At 38.6% G+C, this 23,514-nt stretch overlaps 2 protein-coding genes across 2 annotated transcripts in view; one reads left to right on the top strand and one right to left on the bottom strand.

Moving 5' to 3' along the window:
• LOC306759855 (adhesion G protein-coupled receptor D2) overlaps nucleotides 1-13,655 on the top strand; it is a gene marked incomplete at its 3' end in the record, with an annotated part of 87,813 nt that extends 74,158 nt beyond the window's left edge. The window contains exon 24 of the mRNA XM_079245602.1: nucleotides 13,521-13,655. Coding sequence (XP_079101728.1) covers nucleotides 13,521-13,655 — 135 coding nt within the window. The remainder of the gene's footprint in view (nucleotides 1-13,520) is intronic.
• Nucleotides 13,656-16,887: 3,232 nt separating this feature from the next.
• The window catches only part of nr5a2 (nuclear receptor subfamily 5, group A, member 2), a 67,615-nt gene continuing 60,988 nt past the window's right edge, over nucleotides 16,888-23,514 (bottom strand). The window contains exon 7 of the mRNA XM_079245244.1: nucleotides 16,888-17,327. Coding sequence (XP_079101370.1) covers nucleotides 17,080-17,327 — 248 coding nt within the window. The 3' untranslated portion in view covers nucleotides 16,888-17,079. The remainder of the gene's footprint in view (nucleotides 17,328-23,514) is intronic.

A 23,514-nucleotide genomic window follows, 5' to 3' on the forward strand; every position in this document is an offset into this window, starting at 1 on the left:
GGATGACACCATATCCACCCCCACTAGGGAGAGGAAGTCCATATCAGAACACAACAGGAAAAGGACAGAGCAAAAACAAGTGCATGTCTTTTTGGACATTAAATCACTTCCCGTATGGCTATGGACTGCTTCTCCTTACTTCCTCAGCCGCCACTTCTCAGTGCAGTTTAACTACCCTTTTTGAAAACCAAGAATTTATTCTTTTTTTTCTTTTGTATGAGAGTAAATGTGGATACATCCAGGTATTGCACTGATTAATTTTTTTTTTTTTTTTTTTAAATTACTACTAAAAAAAAAAAAAGCCAAAGCTTATGTTCAACAGTTTAAAATTGATCTTTTCATGATACAGAACACCTTTTGATCTCTGTCCTTATGTGTATTATGGTCTGTGGAACCTACTTTTCTGATTTACCACCTCTACTTGCAGATGTGATGAGTATCATAGAAATGCAAGCACTATATAAATTTATGTTCTGTGACAGATCACAAGCCCTGAGACTAAACCTAGACCTTGATCTTCATCCAAGATCCAGGAATGAAAAGAAAAAGACAAAGGTGTGTCTGTGGCGAGTGCAGGAAAAGACCTTTTCAATAGTGACATGAAAAGACAATGACCTCAGCTTTTATTCAAAACAGAAACATTAGCTCCAACTTTGTCTGGTCAGTCATTTTCCTTTAGGTTGTTTGTCATACAGACTAGTTCATTCCAAATATCTTTAGTAAATCTCGACTCATATTGGAAGTGCAGCTCTCACACTGTGCTGTCCTCATCACAGGGCACAGCTGTAAAAGATATGACTTCCTTCCTGAAGGCAATTTCCTGTTTATGTCTGAATGCAGGTCAGGAGAGGGGTATAGTCACCCCTACCTCATCTGCTGTCATCGTCCCCCGAAGTCCCATGGATGCAGGATGCTGTGAAGCCCTCTGTCATTTTTTTAAGACACCTTGATAGGCAAGCTCTCTTCTTAGTGTATGGAAATGTGTATGAGTGTGTGTCAAATTCTAACATGGTTTGAGGAAGGGAAGAGAATTTAATTTACCATTTTTCTTCTCTTTATTTTTGTTTTTGTCTCTTCCTATGTCTGTCTCCCTCTTTGAGTATGCCAGAATTGAAAACTTAAGAGCCGCTTTCAATGCCTTAAAAAGGTAGTAGCCACTATGCAAACACAGCCATGTGACATTATTTGCCTTTTCTGCTTTCCGCAAAACTCGGGAAACCCCACCACTCACCCCCCAAAAACGTCTCAGTTGCACAGGCATGGGTCTTCCTGAGGCACCCTGTTTGTTTCATTTTCTGCTGATTTGCCTAAAACAGGCAGCTGCCACTGCTGTCAATGTTTAATTTAAGAGCTCATGTTACCCTCTGCACGATATGTTGTGGTTGGGAGCATGGATGGGTCTAACGAAGGGGGTCCAATAGGCGAACTGATGAAAACGGGAGGAGCTGAGACCCTCAGGTCTCCGAGCACAGTCATTAAGATGGCTCCTCGGTTTTGAGATGAGACAGTATGTTCTCCTCTCTGGGCTTATTGAAGACGCTCCCCTGCCCTTTTGAGCATTCATTATTAATCATTTTTAACAAATTCCAACTGACATTTTTATCAGATATGAATGTCAGTTTTTGGGTGTGTCCTTCCCCAGAAAGTTGAAAATGTTGGCCAGACATACTGTTTGGAGTTAAAAAACAAATATTTTACAGTGGAGCCACAGTTACCTTATGTCAGCTTACATTTTGTGTTTGTGGAAGGATATTGAACTAGGATATTGACCTATGTTTTGTGACTTCTTTCTTTATATTTGGATGGTTAATAACAAGTACAGGTGCAAATCCAATCTACAAGTATGTATTAATTCTGCAGGTCAGAAAAAAAAGGACAAGTCAAAAAATATAAGTCTGAAAATACAAGTAAAAAGTACAAGTACAAACATTTGTCCCACTCTTCAAAACCAATACATTTTCTGGTATCTAACCAATCATTGTGAGAGGATGGAGAATTGATTGCCTTCAGCTTGTTAAATTGTCAGCTTCTTTTAATTTATTTATTATTATTTTTTACTGCAAAAGAGAATTAACTTTTAATGAATAAGAGCTTCTTAGATTTGGCTCAGGCTTACTTGTCCTGTTTACGATCGAGTTCCGTTCCTACGCCGCAGCATACTCTGAAATTCCGCTTAAGTCAAATTTTTACCCTTAAATACCTCCTTAATCACTGAATGACTATCTAAATACACATATTATACATCATATGAATGAAATAGACATTTCAATTAAAATAAAAGAAATATGCACACACTGAGGCATCGTGTCAGCCTCTGCGTCACGCGTCATAAGAGCTTATACAGAACCTCGTAACTTCTAAACTTGCTCTACTTTTTTTTTATTTACTATTATTCAATGAGTGTCATAAAGTCGAAGCAACCGAAGTTGAGAATCGCATAACCTAAGGACCACTTGTATCTAGGTGGAAAATTTTCCCTTTCTTGCCCGATGTACAACTTAAGGTGCTGAACAGTCTGGGTTTTTCACTGTCACATTTTTTGGTTCATTATGCACAACATATTTTTAATGATAGTCTAGTTTTAACTTACACAACAAACTGTCTTCCTGAGCCCCTGCAGTAATTTCCTCATCAAAATGATGTGTTTAATGTTGTGTCACCGTAGGGATCAAAGGTCACAAGTTTTCAGTATTGGTTTTCATTCTTGCTGCTTATGTGCAGACAATTTCTTCAGATTCTTTGGATTTTCTGATGATGTAGATGATACAATCCTTGAATTCTTTGGAATTGTTTGTTGAGAAGTGTTTTTAACCCACTGAACTATTTGCTCAGCAGGTGTTCACAAAGTGGTGAACCTTGCCTTATCTTTGCTTGCAAATGATTGAGCCTTTTGGAGATTCTCCTTTTTATACATTTTATACCAATTAACCTCTTCACATGTGGAATTTTTCTAACAGGTGATTTATAAGCGTTCCTCAACTTTCCGTGTATTTTATTGCCCCTGCCACAACATTTTTTGGAATGTGTTGCATGCATCATATTCAAAATGAGTAAATATTTGTAAAAAGAAAGAAGTCTGATTTGTTTTTCAGCAATCTGTCTGTAAAAATGTGGGACAAATATAATTTATAGTAGTATTTTTCACCTTGTAAATTTATTTTCTGATCAACAGAATTAATTTGTACTTGTACTATAGTATCCAAAAGACAATGACTGTTAAAAGACAATTAAAAGGGTCTTAAAAAGCAATTAAATATTTTCTTAATGTAAATTGGCTGCTTGGTGATGTGGTGGTTAACACTGCATTCTTGCAGCAAGCACGTAGCCGCATGAATGCAGCTTTAGATATCTAAGTTCTGGGATGTGCTCCAGCTTCCCCTCAATCCTGAATTGGAATTAGCAGTATAGAAAATGAATGCGAATTGATCTTTTTGTACCAAAATTAGTGCAGCTTTATGCATCTTTTTTGTCATTGTTTTTGTCAGCAGTCTGATTTCAGTTTACTCATTTTCTGCAAACCAGGTATATATTTTTGCCTTTCTAGTCACTGGTCTATTAATTTAAGTACATAATAAATACTTCAGATATTGATATCACTTAAGAATAACTGTGCACAATATTGGCTGGAGCAAGTCTATCATGAAGGGTTTAACTCTCTGCTGTCTGCTACCACAATCTTGTGCAGATGTTGCCAATCGATCTTACTGCTGCCATATCGATACCCAATCAATCTCTGAGCAGCACCATCGCTGCAAGGCCTTTAAATGCTTTGCGTAACTGTGTTTGTCTCTCCCCTTATGTATTAAAGATTGAAACTGATAATGTAACTTGTTCATATTGTATGTCTGTGCATTCATTCTATGTTCACGTTACTGTGTCAGTATAGAGGAAGTGACATACATAGAGGTAGTTGTTCCAGATTTAAGAAGAATAAGCATACCTGCTCAATTCATCTTTACTGTTTAAGATATGTGTTCTTCGGATGTTTTCAAGCAAGTTTGATAATCCCAGTGTTCAGTCAATAACGAGAAAGGAGTACATCCAGTTAATTTATAAGTAGTTTCAATGCTAATTTATCATCCGTCTGGCAGAGAGCACTGAGCGGAGCACCGCTTGTTTAGGACGTGCACCACACGTGCGACCATGAAGCTGTCTTTTTTGACCACAGGGTGGTGCTGTTGTTACATTCATGTTCGTTTGATCTGAGGAATAAGTCTGCCAGGTGCAAAGTGAGCTAAATTATTATTTACCTTAACCACTCTCCGGAAGTTTTGATGGGAATACTGCTCACAGTGAGACTCCTCAGCTAGCCCCGAGTTACCCCCATAGGAGAGATATCGAATGGGACCTACCATCAGAATTCCTCCATCCACACCTGCAGAATAGGTATTCCGGGTCCTTTTCTCACATAGGACTTCAAACCATTCGAGAGGAGAACGCACGGCTTCTCCAGTCACAACGGGAGCTTCATGAAAGCATACAGAAGCTTAACAGAATGCAACGTGAAATTAAAGCACTGGTTGAAGAGGTCCATTCCTTTAGAATAGACTTGAAACGGCTGGCTTCCACCCAGTATAACACTAGACTTTCTCCATCACTCAGTGGTATGAAAGAGAACGTAGGTGCTGCTGGCATAATACTAGATAAAGGTGACGAGGAGGAGTGACCTGACCCTCCACGATGGCCCGAACCAGATGAGGATCTACCTGGGGGTCTGAGCAACCTTGCAGTAAGGGACCAGCAGATTCACTTTAGCCAACAATAACAACCGTCTATTGATACTGTGCGTACAGCTAAAGGAATGGATCCAAATCAACAAGTGATGCTGGCGTTGCACACAATCTCATCAGGCCGCTCAGTGTACATTAAAGAAACTCTGCAACCTCTGTCAGGGGAAACATCTCCGGGCCATCCACGAGGTAAAAGACCTAGGGACACCACCACCAGTGTAGCAGCTATCCAAGAGAGTTGCTTAACCAGTTCAGCCTCTGAGTCACTCTACCTTGATTTACCTGGATATGGCACCTGGGTCATGTTGAAGGTGTTTCTGGTCCGTGTACGGTATGAGGATTGCACCCTGAATACCTTTGCATTCTTACATGATGGATGGGAGAGGACCATGCTACTTTCTACTGCATCAAAGTCTCTTGGCATGAGAGGCATTCCTGAAAAGCTACTTCTGCGTACCGTCCATCAAGATAGGTTCTTAATGGACATTCTTTCAGCATCTCCTCAGTTGTTAAGCCTCAGAGAGTCTTTACTATCAATGGAGCATTTACAGCTAGTCACCTCAACTTAGCTCACCACACATATATCCTATAGAACAGCTGCAAAGGAAATTCAAACACCTGTGTGGTATTTCGGTTCCCGCTTTGGAGGAGGCTAAGCTATTGCTGCTCATTGGGTCTGACCAGCCCCATCTAATAACCCCTACTGAGCCAGTCCGATTAGGCTCCCCTGGTAGCCCAGCAGCAGTCCACACCAAGCTCGGGTGGATTCTGCAAGGTCCTAATCAGTTCATGAGGTGGCTAGCACATTTCACTCTGTGTCTTTTCACCCCATATCCTCCCCAGTTGGAAAAGTTGTATAAGCATGTTGAGAAGCTCTGCAAAGTGGAAGTGATGCCTCACAGGCCAGAAAAGGAGGTGACCAGGTCAAAGCAGGACAAGCAGGCTGTAGCAATGCTTGAAACCAAAACAGACCATACAATGGTTAATGGAGTCCTCAGATATGCCACACCATCACTGTGTAATAAGGATATGCCACCTTTACATGCACCAAAGGAGTCTGTACTGCCCATCATTCGCTTAGGTTACCTTGTACCCTACACAACCCAAGCCAAGCTCATCATCAGGCAGCTGCGGGATAAGCTGCATGGTTGGGATGACCCAAATCTACCTTCCCAGCTCCTTCAGGCTTGGTCCAGTTAAGAGGAGCAGCTTCAATTCTTGCCTTTCCTTGTATTTTGACAGACATACCTGTCTACAGATGTCAACCATGAAGGTTCTACACGAGCAATACATATTTTTGCAGATGCATCTGAGCAGGCTTATGGGGCAGTCGCCTACATGAGGACAGTTGATTCGTCAGGTAGGGCTCACCTGGCATTCATCCTTGCATGCTCTAGGATAGCTCCAAAACGTCCCCTGTCCATTCCTCACTTGGAGCTGTGTGCAGCACTTGTGGCAGCTTAGATAACGAGTATCCTAAAGAAGGAGCTCACCTTGGATGTGTCATGGACCATTCTTTGGTCTAACTCAACTACTGTTCTCTCCTGGCTCAACCCCCCCGGTCCTGCCAATATAAGGTCATTGTGGGGGCAAGGGTAGCACAGATCCAGGAGTTGACAGAGGGTTGTATTTGGCGCTATGTTGACATGCTGAGTAATCCAGCTGATGATCTAACCAGGGGGAAAACTTTGGAAGACCTTGAAGAAGCAAATAGATGGTCTCAAGGACCACCCTTTCTACTCCAGGGCCCAGACACCTGGCCCCAGGAGCCCAGTGCTGAGCCTGACAAGGAGGCATCAGAGCTTCGTAAGACTGTCTTCTATGGGGTAATCATTACCTCACCCAAAGTTACCTGCTTAAGGGACAAAGTGCATAATACCTGGCAGGAGCTCTTGGATGGTACTGCTCAAGTACTTTATGGGCAGAACTCTTCTCCACTCAATGCAGAAGAGTATTGAGAAGCAGAGATGGTTGTTCTGCTACAGGCTCAACAAGAGTCATTTACTGAATAGTACAAGCTCCTAGTTGGAGGGAAACAAGTCTTCTCTAGAAGTTGCTTACTCAACTTGTCACCTGAGATGGATCTAATAATCTTATAAGAGTAGGCAGTCGGCTGCAGCGACTGGAAGGTCTTGATGAGGTGACAGTACACCCAATTGTTTTAGATGCTTCGCACCCTGTTACACGTCTACTCATCCAGATTTATGACAATGACCTGCATCATTCCAGCCCAGAATGTGTCCTTGCGAATTGCGTAGGTCATTCTGGGTACTGCGGGGGCGGGAGGCCATCTGCAAATATGCTGACCTTCCTGCTGGCAGGCTCAGATCCTACAAGCAAGCTTTTTATTCGACTGGTATGGATGGCTTTGGGCCCATCATGCTAAATGTTGGAAGACATCAAGAGAAACATTAGGGAAATATATTTAAGTTTCTCACCACCAGGGCAGTACACTTGGACCTTCTGACCAGTATGGAGATCGATGCCTTTGGTTCATGTTTCTACTGACGTCGCAGATTTAGATCCTGTGACCCCAAACAGTCTCCTTATGTGGCGGCCTGATAGCTCACTACCTCAGGTGGTCTTTCCAAAAGCAGATCTTCTTAGCCGTGAACTATGGCGGCACTCACAGATTCTCGCAGACCAGTTTGGGGACCGATTCATCAGGAAGTACCTACAGAGCCTGCAGACCAGGCAGAAATGGCATTCTTCACTCCCGGAACTCCTTGAGGTGGCAGTCGTGATGCTAGTGGAACCACAGCCACCTTGGGAATCTTTGGCCATCAAGGTGCATCGTAGTGATGATGGGTACATCAGGTCTGCTGATGTGAACATCAATGGACATCAATACACAAGACATGTTGCTCGCCTGGTTCCCTTACCCTGTTATCACATCTGAGGAGTAAGATTCTAACCAGAACCCTCAGGTCCTATACTGAACTATTGGCCTTTCTGAAGTGCAAATGTGCATTTGGGGGTGGCTGTATTAAAGACTGAGTTGATAATGTAACATGCTCATATTGTATGTATATATGTGCATTCATTCTATGTTCATGTTGCTGTGTCAGAAGTGACGCGCGTAGAGTTAGTTGTTCCTGATTTAACAAGAAGTACAGCCAGGTCATTGATATGTACTCTCCGTGCTAATTTATCATCCATGTCTGGCAGAGAGCGCTGAGTGGAGCACCGCTTGTTTAGGACGTGCGCCACATGTGCGACATGTGACACATCTGAAGCTATGCCTTTTTTCACCACAGGGTGGGGCTGTTGTTACATTCATGTTAGTTTGCTTGCACGGATCTGAGGAATAAGTCTGCCAGGTGCAAAGTGAGCTAGATTATTATGCTTAATCAGATAATGTAATTTGACCTTGATTATTTAGTTTAAATATTGATTTATATAAGATTGCATGTGAATATATATGCTGTGGATTTTTCTTTCTAAGTAAATAATATGTACTGCTGTTGTCAATAACTCATTGAGATTTATCTATTATTTCAGACTTTTGTAACACTGCAGAGTTTGAACTGCTACAATAAAGGAACTGACACAGTTCAATGAAGAAACACCTAAAAACTCCTAAAAAACTATAGTTTCCAGGTTATCACCCCAATACCTTATTTTATAGCAGGTACTAACGTATTTTCCATGGATGACAAATGCACTTTCCTGATGCTAATTCCTGCCTTCAGAAAGCCTAGCCACAAGTAATTTTAACATTTTACGGTAGTCTTTGTAGCTTCTGGACAAACAAAAATGAGTGGTAGAGGAACAACTACACTAAAAGTTCCATCTTTGGTAAGGATGAAGAAATAGTTTAAAACAAGCACAGAAATGTTTATTTATTAACTTGTAACAGATAAATGATAAAGAGGCTGAATTACAAATTAGTTGAATTGGCCTATTTTGTTATAGAATTAAGAGGTTTTGCCTACAGAGCAAACTAAGGTATAAATCACCTAACCACTATCAACTGCTGTGCCATTTTTATTTTGTTGTTGTGTGGTAATGTGACGTTCTAAGTTTGTAGCTTTAAATACAATAGAAGGTTCCCAGTACTGAGAAGGTAAAGAGCACACAGTGGTATTCAGAGCTTGGCTATTGTTTTGTGGACATGGTTGGAAATGAATAAAAAGGCATGTAGGGTTGAAAATATGAAAGAAAAGTTTTTCAATGTTCAGTTCAGGCCTGTTAAAGCTATAGTTGGTCATCTTGCAAAGAGACATCATAGGTATAACACCCAATTGAGGTCCAGCCCATAGGAAGAAAGTATACCTAAAAACCTCTTTTAACCTTGAATTTTAAAGAATCTTGAAAATGAGATCCTTTTCTAGTAACTATTGTAGAGTTGGATAGGAAAAATGATAGATTGCTAGTTTAGCAAGCCAAGATTCCTAATATCAAACTGAAAGATTTTCCATAGATCAACTTAACTGTTATCCTGTATAAGTTCCAGATAGCCCTTTAACAGGTGCCAAATCTGATTTTCTGTAAGTATATTTCCTTTCATTTTCTGTTGCTCTAAATTTTTCTTAGATACCTTTAAATCAGTGGGTGATAATAATTTGAGTCATATTGCTGTATTATGGCTGCCCCTGGCAAAATACTGGACTGCTAAAAGGAAGGAAATGAATAAAAAGGCATGTAGGGTTGAAAATATGAAAGAAAAGTTTTTCAATGTTTAGTTCAGGCCTCTTAAAGCTATAGTTGATCATCTTGCAAAGAGAGTTTTGTTTTAACTCTGGGTGAAGTGGTTCCTCATCCTGATAGTAGTCTATACATTTTGTAATCATAAACAATAAGAAATATAGACCCCTCAGTTTACTGTAAATCTGGAAAAACTCTGATCAAAACGTTTGGGTCAAAATTGAATTTTTCTTTTTTTATGTTTCATAAGCTTCTTCTCATGGCTCCCCTCCTCCCCCTCCCACAGCGCACACCTGATAGCCACACCCTGCACATAAATATTGTATTTAGGCTGAAAATATAACGTATGAAGAAGTAACTCGGAAGGCAAACGTGGCTAAGAAAATGCAGGAACGATTTTCCCGACCCAGCTCGGTTTGTTTGCCTCCTCCCACTAAACATCCGAGAAAGAGAAAGTTATTGGTGGAAAAAGCTGCAAATAAAAAAGCCTTGAATCATGCAAGGAGCAAAATCAGAGGGGGAGGAGTCAAGACAGGGTGCCACTTTCACATCTTGCTAGCTCCCCAACATAACCTACCCCAGCTTTAAGGATTTGCTTTTTAATTCGCCAATAGATCAGCATACATAAATGCAGTAACAATTTACTAAATACATCTGTCTTTGGACACATAAAAACATGACTTCAGATGCACATTACAAGCACTAACTAGAAGCTAAATAATTTGTTAATTTGAGAAAGGCTTGTAATCCATGGTATTGGTAATTTAATTTGGATTGCAGTTTAACAGAGGATTTTTATGGTTTATAATGTCCATTATTTAAACAGTGTGGACTTGTGATTGGTAATGGTCCTATTTTTGTTGTTTCTTCAGTTCTCAAGTTTTTCAATGTTGTTGTTGGTCCTGTAAGATTAGAAACTATCTGGTTTGTCTAAGTTTTCAGGCTTTTTGATTGTAATATTCACTATCTTTAACTTTATGAAATTAAAACTAAAATGACAGAATGGATACTAGTGTTCTTAAAAGTGTAAGTGTTTCACTTCTTTACATTTCTTTGTTTTAAAGACTGAAAAAAAATCCTTTTCATATTATCTCTTTATATTAGAATAATTAATTTTGTAATGCAGCAAACACAGAAAGCCCAGAGTAACTCTCAGAAAGGCTGTGTTTGTAGCCCAAATTACAGTAAAACTACCAGACACAAGACAAATCCAGGTTTAGGAGGTAAAAGCCTTGAAAGAGTTTCTAATATTGAAGACTTTTCTACTGAGTGTTTTAAGTAAGAGAACAGAGCTTTCGCCTGGCTCTTAACTGAGGCAAAGTGTCTAAATACATTAAATAAACTTTACTTCATGTAACTACGAATTGTTTTCTTATATTTGTATTTAGTTTAATTGCCTAAAGGTTTATTGTATCATCTGCTACAGATTTGTCAAAGGTCTTAACAAAAATAGTTTTGTGTCTTGCCATCTTTCTTACAATGGAACTCAGCAAAAACAGGAGAAAAGAGTGTGTTTAAAAGGCATTAGTGCAACCATTTTAACAGGGCGACTCTGTTTGAATTAGATGTTCTAACCCCCCGCTCGCTAAATGGATTTCTAAAGTGGCTGTAGTTGGAGGCTTTCAATCAGATGCAACCTTGAGTCTTTTTTTATGTGAGCTCGGTAGGATTTAAGTGCCGGTATAACATGAGCACGACTGAATGCATGCTCCTCATTTTTTGAAAATTGAAAAATCTCCAAAGGCTGTCCCCTTTGTGCAGGCAATTAATGGAATGCTGGCAGCGAGGTTCAGGTGCTTAAAAGTTGTTTTTTTTCTCTCTCTCTTTCTCTCTCTCGATCTCTTTTTAATGACTAATAAAGGATAATCATTGTGAAAAAAAACACAGTAATGCTGTAGGCTTCCTCTTTATGCACAATGATGTATAATGCATGCTTTGAAATGAAACGGCAGCGGCCTTCGAACCATTCCATCTCCAAACCTTAGTGTATTTGTTTTGCATGCTACACTGAGGCTTTTGCATAATAATTGTGAGTGTTCCCATTCACAATACTTGCTTATTAATTTGATCTTTACATTTTTAAAGTTTGTCCATCAGGCCGTCAACCATCAGTTCCCCCAGTTGCTGTTTGGTGTAAGTGATTAGAGCGTGGGCTAATTGCCTCTCTGAAGAGTTGTGCTGTTTGTTTTTAGACTTTGTGTTCTTCACCTGTGAGCCTCTTCCAGATTTAACTTCGAAACAGATAATTAACAAACCATTTTATACATCACTGAATATCTTAATAAATGATGATGTAAGAAATCATTTTAAATTCTTTTTGTTATTTGGAACAAGGACTTAAAATTTTCTGCTGACATTAGTTAGAAATGGTTGTGGAAGTTCTTTTTTCTGGTATATCAATGGGAAATATAAAACTATTAGTCATTTCTCACTGTGACAAACAAACTGCCTGTGGCCTGTTGCAAATCTGAACACAGTCTTTTTTTCCTTGTAGTGGCCAAGCATGTGTTTTTTTAATGCAACAATTTCTAATGCCCTTACATGTCTCCTTGGAGGGTGTTGATTTAAAAGTCTTTCTGAAACTAATTGTAGCTATTTGTAAAATTGATACAAATGAAGGAAAATAATCTAGTATTAATACTGGGCTATGAAAGTTAAAATTTTTTGTGGCGCTCTATCCTCTCTTCTAAGACAAGTTTTGCCATGTGGCCTGTTGAGCCTTGGGCCCAGCCTCAGACTTTATATCAAACTTATTTATTCCAGCATCCACTTTGTGAAAACACAGTTTCTTACAATCTTGGAGCATTTCCAAAAGATTGCTTTTTTTTTTTCTTTCTTTGTTTTTTCTTTCTTTATTTTTTCTTTTGCCCTTGGTCTCTTTCCCTTTGACTGTGCTTGACAATGCAGGAAAACATACAAACACATCTCAGTAAACACGAGTGATGTGGTTCCAGAGTTTAAAAGCTTCACATAACATTGGTAGACACAACTTGGGGCTGTTTGTGTGACGGAAAAGAAAACTTGTTTAGAAACTGACAACCCTATGTGTGAGAGAGCAAAAATAAAGTGTGTGTGTGTGTGTGTTTATGTTGCTTTTGGCAAGTTATTCATTTGTGTGTGTTTTTTCTTTCTTGCTGTCTATGTGGTTATCTTTTGAGTTAGTTGGTTTGGAGCTGATGTCCACCTTCGGGGATGCGCAGAGCATGCATTTCTGAGTATTTTCACCTGAGGCTGCACTTGTTAGAGTCTGAGGATAAATGTATATACATTATTTATACAAATTCACAGCGAGTGAAAGCAGGTTTAACACATTTACAGACAGGAGGCCAGGCACTGCAAGCCAAGCTCCAAGTGAGGATTGCAACGTTGTGCGCCGGGAATCGAGCTGGCTGCTTGCCCGTCTGTGACCAGCATCCTTAATGCTACACGTGAATACCACTAATGTTCTTTTCCGCCTCAGCAATTAAATGATCCCTCATATTATTTACTTTTACAATATGTATTTATGTTACATTTAAAAGGATCTAAAAAATTAAACCTGTTAGCTGTTATTTCTCTTTTTTTTATTTCTGGAAAAACTATAGACTGGTGTAATTACTTGGTTATTTAGAGGGCATACATGTGCTTTACGGAAGACAATTTGTAATATCAAAAGTATGTTTGAATAAAGGATCCATTTATAATTAGTATTTGCATTACATTTTTACTGTCGCAGGTTATGAGATGAGTGGAGTCGAAAGGAATAGAACAGCTGTGCAAACTGCAATTGCAATTTATATAAAACTATGTTCAATATTTTGCTCAGTCTTTTTTGAAAGACCTTAATTCAGGTTGATTCACTCCCTCAACTAGTCCTTAATTTTTATTTCTTTTCTTTTTTTAACAGTAAACTAAAAAAAAAAAAAAAAAAAAAAAAAAAAAGGTTGGAAATGGTTTGTTATTTAATTGGTTCACGCCTACAAAGTTGTAAATATTATGTACTGGAGCAACAAAAAAGAAAATACAGAATAATTTTAATGTAAGTATGGACTGTTTTCTCATACTTGTTTCCCACTGTTTTATGTCAGTATTGTATTTATTATTTGACTAAATATGACTGCTCTGAAATGTCTCAGTACTTACACATCTCTTTCCTCCATCCAGGACTCTCCTTATGCAGAAGCGGATGTCTTGCCACCAGGTTGTAGTCTTCATGTTCCCATGGAGCTTGAGTTTGCAGCTTCCTGTTTTCCTCGTCCTGATTCTCAAAGAAGTTATGGTCTTGTCTATATAAACTGACCTGGATGAGGTGAAAATTATTATTATTTTTTTTTTTTTTTTTTAGCGTCTTTCTGTTTTTGTCAAACTTGGTGCCATGTTAAATCTTTTTATCATTGCCCCTTGTAAATAATGGCTATTTTGTTATATTCCTTTATATGTACTATAATGCTTTGTGAACAAATGCTTTGTCTTAAACATTTATTTGTAAGTATGAACCATCAAATGAGTTTCTAACCAGACCTAAGATCTTAAGCTTTTGCTTGGAGGAAGTTGTTTTTTTCTTTTAAGAATTCATTTGTTTGTTTTTTTCTTTGTTTTATTTAATTTATTGCTTTGCAGTTTGTTAATTTGTCATTATACTTTAAAAAATTAACAAAGTATCTCCTTGAACTTTTTTGTAAAATTCAAACTGTGTAACTAAAGTTTCCAAGTGGAAATACTGATCACAGGTGATTGCTCTAAAATATTTCTGTAGTTTTAGCTGTCAAATATTGACCTGAATGCAACAAAAAGTAACATGAAAACTTCACATCAAATAGATGAAATGGAATAGGGTAGTATTAGTTTGAGGAGGAAGTGAGATTCTGGTGTTGTGAGCATTATAATTATTTATTGTAATATGAGCAACATTTCTGTCAGGCTCAGAGAGGTTTTGCCATGGACCACAAAGTGATAATAGCATTCAGAATGTCAGCGATCAGGACAAAAGTAAGAGACAAACAGGAAGGAAATGGTGTTTTTATGTTAGCTGTCCATGTGTTGACAGCAAGTCCTCGACAAAGTTTGTTTGACAGTGTTCATGCGATCTAAATTAGTCTGATATGGAGCAAACGTCCTACTGCAAAGCCGCCAAACACACTTTCTCTGAGAATTAGTTTAATTATCTTAGGAGCTGGACTGCAAGTGTTATAACCATGCAGTGAAAAGCAAGACTCATTAGTGACTTTATTCCCCAAAGAAAGTCCAAGGCAGCTGCAGAACCTTAACACATATTTGAGTGGGCGATACATAAGATTGTCTGATCAGGAGACAAAGTAAAGGAGGGGAACAGATGGTGAGGCTCAAATCAGAAACAGCTTACTGACATGGCATTTAGGGGAATTTTCTGTACATTAAACATGCCGCTAGAAAGTATTTTGATCATTCCATGACTTTCCATGACAAAGTATTGACAAATAAACACCACAGATTGTTTTAGGAGGAAGAGGATAAGAAGGTGGGGGGTGTTAAAAAGAGTAACACTTACTGTACACATGGAGAACCTTGGCATGAGGATAATGCATGCTGTGATATGTCAAAAAAAAGAGGCCAGCTTTGTTCATTTTGGATTCAGTTCTAGATGCCACAGCTCACAGGAGAAAGATTCAGTCTTTGGTATACCAAAAAGAGCAAACCAAAAAGAACAGAGATGCAAGTTGAAATTCAAAATCTATAACTGATGAGGCATAAACATCTTTACATCTACCCACTTAAATACAATTTTCTTTTCATGGCACACACCTGTGTGGACATTACAAAGACTAAAAAAAAAGAGTGAAATTATCTTTTTTCTGCATTCTTGGAAGCAAAACAAAGAACATGCTACAGTAAACAAATTTATTCAGGTGTGGACACATCACGTTATGTAACACAAAGATGGAGACCCAGCAACGCAATAAATTATCTTCATTATTAAGTGTAACCTGTGACATACTGTACATCAAATACGTCAAAGAATTGTAAATAAAAAAAAAAAAAACAGGCAAAAAAGGCTTTACAAATAAAATGCTGAAAAAAACAGTATCCATACACAGCAATTCTCATAAAACAAATGTTTAAATGCCAGCAGACACCAAAAAATTAATATTAAGTGTGATTCCTCTTTGATTTTAGTGTCTCACGACATAATTTAAGTACTGCTCAAAACAAATAAAAATATTAAACACTGTACAGACAACAATGAAACCAAACCAGAGGGACAATTTTCTTAATTTCTCTGATTTTGTCTTTTCAATTTTTTTTTTTTAAATCATTGCTTTGCAATTTATGCTTCATCACAGTTCTCTCCCATATGACCACATGAATGTAAACACCTGTTGAATTACTTTTTTACACCATTAATACTTCATATATATAATTATATATATATATATATATATATATATATATATATATATATATATATATATATGTATATGTATATGGTACGCATGTTCATTCACATCTGCGCAGTTAGCTAGCATGTTAATGAAATAAGGCAAGACTCACATAACTGTGATATTACATTTTTTCTCTCATAACACTGATTATTAAGGTATTTGTAATTTCCTTCCACTGTTCTGCAGCAGGCTTTGCTCTTTTCTGCTTCCCAAATCACACTTTTTGTTCCAGTTTTAATGAAATGATAAAGGGAAGGTTTTCTTCTGTTAGTTTGCTGTGTTTTTATTGTTCTGTTTGTTTGTGTGGTTGTTTTTTGTTTGTTTGTTTTTCGGAAAAACAGGGCAATGAATGCAGTTATTGAAGCTGGCATAATTAACTGAAAGTATCTAACACTGGTTGTTCTGAGGTACATAGATAAAGATGGTTTAGGGAGGTGGAAAAAAAAAAAGGGAACAACAAGGTGAGCATAAGGAGCTAAGGACTTCCATTACAAGAGAAAAACACGTCTTCTTATTTGCCTTTTCAGCATTTTGTTCATTAAAAATGTTTCCTTTTTTAGACCTTTATGTTTTAACCATTGATTCCTCCCTTTACTGTTGGATCAAGCTGCCACGGCAGGCATCATGTGGGAGTTCGAAAAACAGACATTGTGGTAGGTAAGAGTCTCTTGCCTGGTTGGCTGCATGTCTGTTTGACTTTACAGTACCGACAACAGCTGAAAGTCAGTTTCAGTGAGAGAACTCACAGGAGGATCATCAACCTGTAGTTACAAAGCTGTCTGAAAGATGGGCAGTGTAATCCAGCTTCCTTTCTCAGCACAATGAACCCTTGTGTTATTACCATTGCTAAAACACTTGGGGGCTGTCAATTGTTCAAGTTGCAGCCTGGCAGTCTGATAGTCTTGCTCGTGCAGATAGCATTTAGTGTTAAATGTAGAGTTTGTGTTTTGTCATTTTTCCCCATCAGCACTGTCTTTGTCTGTGGCTGAGGAGAGGTGACTCTTCTTAGGGAAATTTTTTTCTTTTTTTTTTTTTTTTTTTTTTTTTTACAATAAAGGGATCTATGTGGTGTTTATCTGTGCACATTATCAGTTTTCAAATATCCACCTGAATTTGTCACAGCAAACTTAGCTCAGTATCGACAAGAGTTTCCAACATTTGCTGCTCTTAACCCTCTCCATCACTACACAGTCAACAAGGAGCTAGAGGTTCAGTTTGGTGACACCACAATGTTGAGTTCTTGTGCAGCAGAAAAACTCTCAGGATGTCTTAGCAGCTGCTGTGATGGTTGGGACAATCCCCTTTTAAGCTCTTTTGGCGTGCAGCATTTCAATAAGCAGGTTGTTGCAGGGTACATCGCCATTCAGGTGTTTGTAGTAAAGGTATTCTTCAGCCTGCAGGCTGATGGCTCGGATCTCAGGCAGCCGGAGGAGGAGCTGGCCAAACTTGTCTGTTTGCTGTGGGTAGTTGCACATGACGTAGTCCAGCAGCGCTGCATTGACCTGCTCTTGCACACTCTCCACCAGGTGGAAGTTCTCCAGGTTCTTCACATCTATAGGTGAAAAGAGAAAGTTTAGGAAAGATATTTCGAAATAAATGTTCTCTTTTTTAGCTTTCAAACTAATTTGAAGTTTCATTCTTCATAATGCACAGTTTCTGTTTATTCTCCTAGAAAGTTGTCAGAAAATAAGGAAGCAGGATGCATCTGTTTTGAGCCACCCTATGCTTTGAACTAAGAAGGTTTTTGCTGCAACACTATTCTCAATCAGGAGACAAAACTGAAAATATTAAGCTTAAATAACCCATAAGGGTTTTAAGGGTTCATATGACAGACACGTAAATGTTAGAATAATTGGGGTTCTCAGTTATCAAGGGACAGCGTTACAAGTTGACTCCCTTGGTTGTGGCCCATTTCTACTTGGCTCAAAATGCAGCGCATGATGAAATATTCTCCTCTACACCTCCTCTGTTTTTCCTCTGAATTGTCTCTTGAGACAAAGGCATAGAGGGACTCAGGTAAAAACAAGAAGGATCTTCTCCTGAGACATAAATAAATTCCCAAGGAGTTAATAAATTATGTAGGGCAGTCATAGTCAGTTAACGCCACAACTGCTCCTTAACCTATCACCTTCACTGTCCCAAAACCTTTTTTTTTTTTCTTTTAATATCATCAGAACCAAATTTGATCAAAGTGTTATTAATGAGCAGATAAATGTTTTCTAGCAGCACCAGTGTTGGTAAAAAAAACAATCTTAACTTTAAACTCAGAGTGTAATTCTTCAGCAGGAATTCATTTTGGGTGGTAAGTCTCCTTTCACTATTAATTCTTTGTGCAAAATACATTATGCATCTTTCCAAATCCCACCCTTCTGTTCATATATAAGCACTTTTCTTGACAATAATAAGCTCACTGGGGAGTGAAGGAGATTATTGCAAGACAAGTAAAAAAATTTGCTAAATGGATAATGGTGAACCACAGCGCTTTGTGTACTTGTCATGATTATGAAGCGCAGGGCTGCAGAATATTTAATCAGGTATCAGCTCTATGCGTGCGCACATGTGATCTTTTATTAATCTGTTTGACCCCAGGTCAAGTGAGCTCACGGTGGGCTATTCTGGCATGGCAAAGTCCCTGTATATATTTGGCACCTCTGGATCAACACAAACACACACACACACAAAAATATACCCATCGCTCAGACTAAATTTCTATCTTTCACCTATATAACCACTAATCTATGGACATTGACATATTTTGTCTTTTTGGCTCACACATTCCACCCCCCACCCCTCCCTTGTTTTCACACACACACACACACACACACACACACTTACTTACACCCATCCACCCACCAAGAGCATTAGGAGAAAGGGGTGGGGGTGGGGGGGGGGGGGGGGGGGGGGGGGGATAAATCAGCAGCTAATGAGGTCTGGAGAATGAGAAGCAGGTCCTTCAAGGCACTTCCATCTATGATGCATTCTACCATGCTATTAAAATCTGTGTGTGCATGTCTGCTCTTATGTTGTCTGCGTATGTGTGAGTTGGCGTGCAGTGTGCATGCTCACCCTGACCTCTGGGTGACATGTCAGGGGGCTAAATAAGGCCAAGCGGAGGGCAGGAACAGGAGGAGAGGAGTGGCTTGTGACAAAAGAGCCTGCAAACAAACATGACATGTGCTTTTTCCTGCTGCCACTCAACTGTCTTAACTCCTGCTCACTCTCGAACCAGCTCTCAGGCCATCAATACTGCAGAGCGGCAGTAGTATAGCCTTACATAAGCTAACCCAGCTGGCACAGTGTGCTTTAAGCGTTAGCACGTAGACATCCTACGCAGGTCATTGTGGAGGGGGACAGAGCTTGTTTTTATCTGTGCATGGTGCAGACATGGAGAGAAAGGCTTATATATTCATCAAACTGTGGAAAAATATGTGTAAATAAGTTGAGTTTAATATATTTTGAAGTTTTCCAACTTACTACCACAAATAAACTACTACTAATACCAGTGATGAATTATTTACAGCAATAATCTAAATTCTATATGAATCACTAAGATCCAGAAACCAAAAATTCATCACAAAAGTTGGCATTGAATCTCTGTACATGTCTGCTTGTCCAGAAACATCAGATGGAAATGAGCAAATAGTAAAATACAATAGATATGTGAACGTGAAAGTGAAGTGAAAGGTTTTGTGTATAAACAAAAAATGTAGTCATGTTTCTTGTTAAGTTTATGAGATATAGTTACAATGTCAATTCAATTCAAAATGAATCATGATATAGCAAAATCTAATACTATTTGGTATTTACCAGTAAGAGGAAGAGAATATTTTCTCCCATATGGCAGTAAAACTATTCGACCACTCAGTGCTGCATGTAGATTTCATTAAATTAATATTTTTAAATTTAGACTAAAAATAACATCTGTACTTTTTTCAAAGATCATACCAGGACAACTGTTTTCTGCACCAGACAGTAACAAATGCCACATGCTGTTTAATTAATAATAAATTCAGGGATGCGCAAAGATACTCTGCTGGGTCAGAGTTGATTACATCTGCAGAAACATGACAAGGTGAGCCCAGATCACAGCCAAAACATGGGAGGCATTGTCATGGTTTCTACAATCATTTGTTTCTATGTTAGCATCATATGCATGTGGCGAGTAGTTTCATGCATTACTGTCTGGATGATGGGGGAGAAATAATGGAAAATCCAATGTCTGTTACAAGCTAATTAGGGAAACATGAGGCAACAAGACATCATTTTAATTGCTAATTATAACTAGAGCCTCTTTTGAAAAAAAAAAAAAATTAATCAGGGTTTCAAAAAAAAAAAAAAGGATAATAGCTCGATATTATCTCCCAACTGCAAAAAACATTGTTCAAGTTGCAAGAAGATATGTTGCAGAGAAATTTGTCTTAATTTAGTCAGAAATGAAATCAAATGAGTTAAATCCATTTACTAATCATAAAGGTAGAATGGAGGATGAAGAGGAAAAAAGCATAAATAAGAGGAAAAAAAACAAAACAAACAAACAAGAAAAACTAATGGATGATTCCCAGACAGTGGCAGGATAGAGTATTAAATGCGCTAAGCACTCTCTTCTCTGCCTTCAACACTCCCCCATACCCCTCCTCTTCCTCTCCATCTTATCCTTCAGTCACTGTGGGACTAATTATCAACTTTTTTTTTTCACATAAAACAGCCACAGTTCGTTGCAGTGCCGCGTCCGAATACTCAAATGGAAACCCCGAGGTCCCTCAGAATACATTGTTTCATTTGACGGCCGATCAGGCTGAAGCCAGCGACCTAATGCAAAAGCGCACACACACACACACACACACACACACACACACACTCGCTCTTTCTTTCACAGAACCCCTGAAATCTCCGCTGTGCTTTTTAATTAGACAAGATCTGCTCTGTGCTGTGTGTGTATGCCTCTGCATGTGCTTTTACAGACTTTCACGACCCTTACAATCAACCTGCTCCAGGGACACACACACACACACACACACACTCAGTATTTAGACATACTACACATTCACTAAGTCAAATGTTCACCTCATTATTCCACTCTGATCTGTGACATACCTCACAGAGTGGACAGTGTGGTATAAAAAAAAAACAAACAAAAAAAAAACATAAGCCGATTTCAAAGATCACTATCCTGTGCAAAACCAAACATCTTAGATGTACTCCAGTGCTCATTATAATGGAACCACCATTCAATAAATTAAATAAAAGAGTCAAATTCTGACAGATAATTTTCACAACTAAAGTAGAAAAGAAAAGAAAAAAGTTTTTCTAGAATGTTTAGCTTTGACTGATTAACTTTAATGGATGCATAAACAGAGAAAGAGGTATTGGCAGAAAAAGAAGAAACCCTCTGTAAATTTTCTGTCATGTCATTTTCTCAAAGTGTCATCTATTGCACATATGTCGCTTTCAGAGAATGTACTGCAACATAGTCAGCATCCAGTATATGCCTGAATATCTTATATAGTTCCTTACATTATGCATCATTATTTACTGGCCTAATCAATACCTGTCGAATCTGTTCACACTCTACCTTTGAGCCTTTGAAACTTCACATGTTTTCTGCTGGGTCCAGAAACAACACATAAAAGTCTGGAGTCATAAACAGTTATTGAGTGAGCTGCTGTCAGTAAAGTTGGTCAGTTAAACGTGAGTGGAAGACAAACTGATTTCTTCCTGTGTAGGCAGGTATTAGGAGCTTGGCTCTTCCAATAGGAGAGTGTCAAAGGCATTTATATGAACCTATCAAAGCTAAGATACCTTTTACTACAGCAGCAGGGTGTCAAAGAGCAAGAAGTTGAACCTGTGTTCTGGGTATGTCCTCTTTATTGCACCCTACTGGATTGTTATCAAGACAACACTGTCCACAGCTACTTTATTCTTTATTAATCTCAGCTTGGTTTCAATCAGAGATGGGGGTGTTGATAGAAAAGAACCCAATGACTTCTGACTTGGCAGCATGTTATTTGGAAGCAGGTATATATATTAGAAAAAAAAAGGTGAGGGAAAGCAGTCAAAGCAAATGAGGGTCTCAGGTTCAAGGAGCAACAGCTGCATGTTTAACTGTACCTCTTCAGCAGGCTTTTATCTGAGTTTTGCTCCACTGCCCTGATAGGTAGACTAGGCTTAGTATTGGAGAAGCACAGTGTTTTTTACACTCTGTAACCTCATATCATCATAAAGTCATAAAGCACCAAACAGCATTTATACTCACATCCATTTCAGTTGTTATGAATACTCCACTGACATTTCACCTGTAGGCAGGCAAAGAATATATGAAATGCAATAAGCAAGTAGCCGGATAAGTGTTGAATGGGTAACACTTCCCAAGGTGGTGGAGAATAAGAGGGTTGAGATCCTGTGGAACGTCCAGATACAGACCAACAAAGCGAATTGGACATAGTGAGCAGCAAAAGAAAGCCATAGTGATTTAGTAAACCCCAGAGATTGCAAATCAGGAAAAAGGAACATGACAAACTGGAAAAATACCAATGACTCAAGGAAGAATTGGAGAAAGTCTGGAAGGGGAAGGCAACAGTAGTTCACCAGCAGTGGTCATTTGAGCCGTGTGCCCCACGCAGGAGAAGTGGCTCCAACTGATGCCTGAAGAAAGATCAGACACCTCCATCTCAAAGAGCACAGTCCTTGGAACACGGCTAAGATACTCAGTAGAACCCTCAAGCTCAAAGGACTCTGGCAGAGGACCCAAGCTTGATATGAACAGCCGTCCATCCTACCCACAGGAGATATGGGGGTGGATGAAGGAAAAGTTTATATATAAAATCCATCTAACTAATCACAGGCTTTAGAATGAACTAATCTTGATTAATCACATCACAATATTTGCCCAAAAACACAATATTTTTCATTTTAAATGGGTTTTAGTGGATGACTCAATTAAATAGACACAGATATTAACATTGGGTATGGTCACATGATGTTTTTTCATTCCGAATTGATAATTCAGAATTAAATTATTCGGAATTAACGTATTGGACAGAGGGTGCACGTGACATATGACGTGTACAGGAAATAAACAAAGTTCACTGCTTGCTTCTCGTCTTTTCAGTCGTAACTTGTAAAAACTACATAATAAGTACCACTTTTGCTGATATCTTTATTATAAATTTGAAGTACCAGCTCAACAAGAGCATACTACTTCACTTTTTGCAGCAACTGAGAAGAAGAAGAAAGATAGACCAGCGAACACGGGAGGCAAAACAATGCTCATCGTCGGGACAGGACACGGTAACGAGCATATGCAGAATGACCGGAATTAACTCAGAGCAGAATGAAGGTTTGCATGACAGAGGAATTAAATAGGCTGGAATTAAAATGCGAATAAACCAGCCACTGACATCAGAATTAAGTTTAATTCCGAATAGAAATTTGCATTAGGAATTATGTTTTTACATGGTCATTTTTTATCAGTATAAAGCGGAATTAACTTTAAAGCGGAATTAAACAGGAATTAAAACTCCCATGTAAACGCACGGATTGTAAACTCAAGCTCTTGTAATGTCTGGAGTTTTAGATGTATGCATTTAATTGCATTTCAATTCAAAACAGTAAAAAAGAAAAAGAAAATATCCTGGGCCAAAATTGAACAGACCTAAAGTTAAAGTGTCATTTTAAGTGTTTAAACTAACAACCCCAACTGTTCTTCGATTAAGAGTAACCGTGATCCTCTGTTCTGCTCC

This window comes from Telmatherina bonti (assembly GCF_933228915.1).
Source record: "Telmatherina bonti genome assembly, chromosome: 8".
NCBI classification, from domain to species: Eukaryota; Metazoa; Chordata; class Actinopteri; order Atheriniformes; family Telmatherinidae; genus Telmatherina; species Telmatherina bonti.